At 37.3% G+C, this 6,000-nt stretch overlaps 1 protein-coding gene across 1 annotated transcript in view; it reads right to left on the reverse strand.

The window, feature by feature from the left end:
* Positions 1 to 2,623, reverse strand: part of LOC110450550 — a 50,028-nt gene extending 47,405 nt beyond the window's left edge. The window contains exon 1 of the mRNA XM_021498137.1: positions 1,892 to 2,623. Within this exon, the coding sequence (XP_021353812.1) occupies positions 1,892 to 2,153 (262 nt within the window). The 5' untranslated portion in view covers positions 2,154 to 2,623. The remainder of the gene's footprint in view (positions 1 to 1,891) is intronic.
* Positions 2,624 to 6,000: the final 3,377 nt, after the last annotated feature.

Below are 6,000 nucleotides of genomic sequence, written 5' to 3' on the forward strand. Positions count from 1 at the left end.
CGGGGAATCATCTGGCACAAATCCGTTAATGATTTATACTAGACCTGTTTGTTATAGGAAATTGACTGCCGAAGCAATCAAACGTTGCAAATAAGACAATCGTGTTATTTATCGTTGTGACTTGTCTATAATAATTAGGGGATAGTACGTTGTTTTGAGTGGCTATACTGGCGATTAGAACATGAAATTTGGGTTTGAACGAATCGTGTTAGAATACTGGTTTGAGAGAAAAATTTGATTTTCATTGACTAACCAGTTGAGCGTCGTTAATCTAGCCACTATATTTCCCTTACGCTAAAACTTAACGGTCTGCTTTCCGAATTCCTTCTTGATAGTTTTTCTATACTGCCATTCATACATTCTCGTTTGTGTTCAGGGCACGGTCATTGTAAAATCACATATTAAGATTTTACTAAAACGATATACCGGCAAAAGGTGATTAATCTGAGTTTGTACATGTAAGCATGAGTTTTGATTTTAGTAACACCATTGTATATTAAATAAAATTATAAAATTATTTTAATTCAAAGCGACTCCATAACAAGAACACAATTGGTAATAGACTCGCATGTAATAGAAATGTGATTGATTCAGTAGCATTAAACAAGAGATTAGAAGCTTGGACACAAGAATCAAAGTTAACAGCATTGTTTTAGTCTCGCGAATTTTATAGCTTAATATTTTCACATAGTGGCTGCAACATAAAACAGTAAAATTATCATTTTTCCGACTGTACTTAAATAATGAAACAAAAGCGCTCAATTCAAACTCCGAATGGTTTGCTTTTGGTAGCGGCTATGCTAGTGGACTTGGCCGTAATAGCGATGTCATAATACCAGCACTGAAATAGCCTCAGACGATACAACAGTTTGTCGGAAAATATTATCGCTGGATAGGTTTATGCTCTCTGCGAAAGTTTATAGAGAATTATTCATATTTATTCTGTAGGAATTAACCTAAAAATAGAGGATACGTTTCTCTGTTACACAGATTTATGAAAAGAGCTTTAGTAAATTGGGAGATTCCTTATATCAGATACTGTACTAAAACATATAAACATACCTATTGAGATTGGAGAAATCACAACTGTTGGCTCACATTTGTGACATTGTATTATTCCTGTGACGTCACAATAAATGATAATACAGATGCTACATGTAGATTTATGAGATGATGTTATTACACAGTATTGAACACAAGGTAACAATTTCTGATTCAAGAAAGTCATTATCCTATCTTCTTTATTGTCATTGTAATCTGTAATCGATTTATATACAATGGAATGTGATCCATCATGGATACGATGGTTGTAGAACTTAAGTCTCGTAGTAGTAAATGTTACCTTACGAGACGGCAGAGTATCCTAAGCCTGGTAGAACTATATTACAGATGACACAGGTGATTTACCTAAGCCTGGTAGCACTATATTACAGATGAGACAGCTGGCTTACCTAAGCATGGTAGCACTATATTACAGATGATACAGGTAACTTACCTAAGCCTGGTAGCACTACATTACAGATGAGACAGATGACTTACCTAAGCCTGGTAGCACTATATTACAGATGAGACAGATGACTTATCTAAGCCTGGTAGCACTGTATTACAGATGAGACAGATGACTTACTTAAGCCTGATAGTACTATATTACAGATGAGATAGATGACTTACTTAAGCCTGGTAGCACTATATTACAGATGAGACAGGTGACTTACCTAAGCCTGGTATTACTATATTACAGATGAGATAAATGACTTAGATAAGCCTGGTAGCACTATATTACAGATGAGACAGGATACTTACCTAAGCCTGGTAGTACTATATTACAGATGAGACAGATGATTTACCTAAGCCTGGTAGTACTATATTACAGATAAGATAGAAGACTTACCTAAGCCTGGTAGTACTATATTACAGATGAGACAGGTGATAGCCAATGGTTTACTCATCACAGGTATCGAGTCCCTTAAACTGGAATCGTCCTCCTCGATGGGGGGATTTTTCTCCCTGGAGGGGCTGCGATGCATTGTAGTAACAGGAGGTGGCCCCAGCACATACCCGGGCTGGACGGGACGCCCGTACCCCGTGTACTGTTTACGGTGGAGCCGAGGGGAGGGGCTTGGGGTCGACCCCCCACTGTACACTACCTGCATGTCTTATCACTGTTGATTACTCTGTACGGTTTAGAAGTAGATTATGTACACCTCCATTGAACACACATTGGATGCTATATTGGAATTAGTGATGTGTTTTTTCCTCATTTCTTGTAACTGAATCCGTCTCCTGGATAAGCAAAAGTTGTTAGCCAGTAATGAAATCTGAGAGACAATCCATTTAAACTCTTCCGCTTGACGAAGTGAGCGTCGCTGACTACACTATTGACATCCACCATATGTTGTCATAATAGCGCTATTTACATAAGGGCCAGGTTATACATACGCTGCTGGAAAGCACGTGTGAGTTCCTGTATTCAGCCTATGTATCCAGCCTCTCCGGCGCTGTCGTCATACACACTGACTAGTAGCTGTCTCTCCCGACCTTGACATCAGCCTTTCAAACATCTTTATACTAATAATACATTGGGTGGTCATTCGAAAGTCTTTGCTAAGGTGCCTTTCATAGAGCGTGTGCTGTGGGTGGGACTAGGCTTAGTGGTGCCTACCTAGCTATCGATCTCGGTACAGCCCTGATGTTGTATATGTATTTATCAGTTTCATTATAACGCATTTTGTGTTATGTAATAAAGAAATATCATAAACAAGCATGGCTTCAGGAAAACATTTGCATTTGTATAATTGCGGAAAAAGTTGCCATTCGGCAAAGAAGTTGATTTTCCATCGTTTAACTAAAGTTCAGGGGCGTGAATGTTTGCTGAGTATATGCGTTTATGTTCACCCTCTAAACAATCCAAACTTTGAATCGATTACTTTAGATGGCAATATGCGAAATGACACATGCCAAACAGATCAATTCAATAGCATCGCTTTCGCGTGAGATTCGGGTTTGATGTTTTAATTAAATCAGATGTCATGCGATAGACAAGCCGGAGACTGAGAGTAGCGAAGGTTTATGTATCGGTGTCTCTTATCAGTGATAACCTACTCCATGTAGAATAATTGTTATAGGTTAAAATAGCTTCCGTCAATGTCATATGTTAACGATATCTTACATAACATTGAATTCTTAGGTTAGGGATAACTTGCAAAATATGTCATAGGTTAGCATACAATGTACAAATGTAGCTTTCACCCAAAGGATTGTCACATATTTAGCGATTATTTACACAATTTGTCATAGGTTAGCATTTTATGAAGCTTTCCGGAAAAGGAATGTCACAGATTTAGCGATAATTTACCAAATTTGTTAAAGATTAGCATATTATGTAGCTTTCACGATAAGGAATNCCTGTAACAGGTCCTTTAGCGAGGATTTACACAATTTGTCAAAGGTTAGCATATTTTGTAGATTTCACGAAAAGGAATGCCACAAATTTAGGGATAATTTACACAATTTGTCTAAAGTTAGCATTTTATGTAGCTTTCACGAAAAGGAATATCACAGGTTAGCGATATCTTCCATGATTTATAATGTCATAGGTTACCGACTGCTTACACAGTGTACAGATGTAGAAAATCACAGGTTAGCGATATCTTCCATGATTTATAATGTCATAGGTTACCGACTGTTTACACAGTGTACAGATGTAGAATATCACAGGTGAGCGATAACTTCCATGATATATAATGTCATAGGTTACCGACTGCTTACACGGTATACAGATATAGAATATCACAGGTTAGCGATATCTTCCATGATTTATAATGTCATAGGTTACCGACTGCTTACACAGTTAACAGATGTAGAATATCACAGGTTAGCGATATCTTCCATGATTTATAATATCATAGGTTACCAACTACTTACACGGTATACAGATGTAGAATATCACAGGTTAGCGATATCTTCCATGATATATAATGTCATAGGTTACCGACTGCTTACACAGTGTACAGATGTAGAATATCACAGGTTAGCGATATCTTCCATGATATATAATGTCATAGGTTACCGACTGCTTACACAGTGTACAGATGTAGAATATCACAGGTTAGCGATATCTTCCATGATATATAATGTCATAGGTTACCGACTGCTTACACAGTGTACAGATGTAGAATATCACAAGTTAGCGATATCTTCCATGATATATAATGTCATAGGTTACCGACTGCTTACACAGTGTACAGATGTAGAATATCACAGGTTAGCGATATCTTCCATGATATATAATGTCATAGGTTACCGACTGCTTACACAGTGTACAGATGTAGAATATCACAGGTTAGCGATATCTTCCATGATATATAATGTCATAGGTTACCGACTGCTTACACAGTGTACAGATGTAGAATATCACAGGTTAGCGATATCTTCCATGATATATAATGTCATAGGTTACCGACTGCTTACACAGTGTACAGATGTAGAATATCACAGGTTAGCGATATCTTCCATGATATATAATGTCATAGGTTACCGACTGCTTACACAGTGTACAGATGTAGAATATCACAGGTTAGCGATATCTTCCATGATATATAATGTCATAGGTTACCGACTGCTTACACAGTGTACAGATGTAGAATATCACAGGTTAGCGATATCTTCCATGATATATAATGTCATAGGTTACCGACTGCTTACACAGTGTACAGATGTAGAATATCACAGGTTAGCGATATCTTCCATGATATATAATGTCATAGGTTACCGACTGCTTACACAGTGTACAGATGTAGAATATCACAGGTTAGCGATATCTTCCATGATATATAATGTCATAGGTTACCGACTGCTTACACAGTGTACAGATGTAGAATATCACAGGTTAGCGATATCTTCCATGATATATAATGTCATAGGTTACCGACTGCTTACACAGTGTACAGATGTAGAATATCACAGGTTAGCGATATCTTCCATGATATATAATGTCATAGGTTACCGACTGCTTACACAGTGTACAGATGTAGAATATCACAGGTTAGCGATATCTTCCATGATATATAATGTCATAGGTTACCGACTGCTTACACAGTGTACAGATGTAGAATATCACAGGTTAGCGATATCTTCCATGATATATAATGTCATAGGTTACCGACTGCTTACACAGTGTACAGATGTAGAATATCACAGGTTAGCGATATCTTCCATGATATATAATGTCATAGGTTACCGACTGCTTACACAGTGTACAGATGTAGAATATCACAGGTTAGCGATATCTTCCATGATATATAATGTCATAGGTTACCGAATGCTTACACAGTGTACAGATGTAGAATATCACAGGTTAGCGATATCTTCCATGATATATAATGTCATAGGTTACCGAATGCTTACACAGTGTACAGATGTAGAATATCACAGGTTAGCGATATCTTCCATGATATATAATGTCATAGGTTACCGAATGCTTACACAGTGTACAGATGTAGAATATCACAGGTTAGCGATATCTTCCATGATATATAATGTCATAGGTTACCGAATGCTTACACAGTGTACAGATGTAGAATATCACAGGTTAGCGATATCTTCCATGATATATAATGTCATAGGTTACCGACTGCTTACACAGTGTACAGATGTAGAATATCACAGGTTAGCGATATCTTCCATGATATATAATGTCATAGGTTACCGACTGCTTACACAGTGTACAGATGTAGAATATCACAGGTTAGCGATATCTTCCATGATATATAATGTCATAGGTTACCGACTGCTTACACAGTGTACAGATGTAGAATATCACAGGTTAGCGATATCTTCCATGATATATAATGTCATAGGTTACCGACTGCTTACACAGTGTACAGATGTAGAATATCACAGGTTAGCGATATCTTCCATGATATATAATGTCATAGGTTACCGACTGCTTACACAGTGTACAGATGTAGAATATCACAGGTTAGCGATATCTTCCATGAT

Source organism: Mizuhopecten yessoensis, unplaced genomic scaffold, assembly GCF_002113885.1.
Source record: "Mizuhopecten yessoensis strain PY_sf001 unplaced genomic scaffold, ASM211388v2 scaffold5315, whole genome shotgun sequence".
NCBI lineage: Eukaryota > Metazoa > Mollusca > Bivalvia > Pectinida > Pectinidae > Mizuhopecten > Mizuhopecten yessoensis.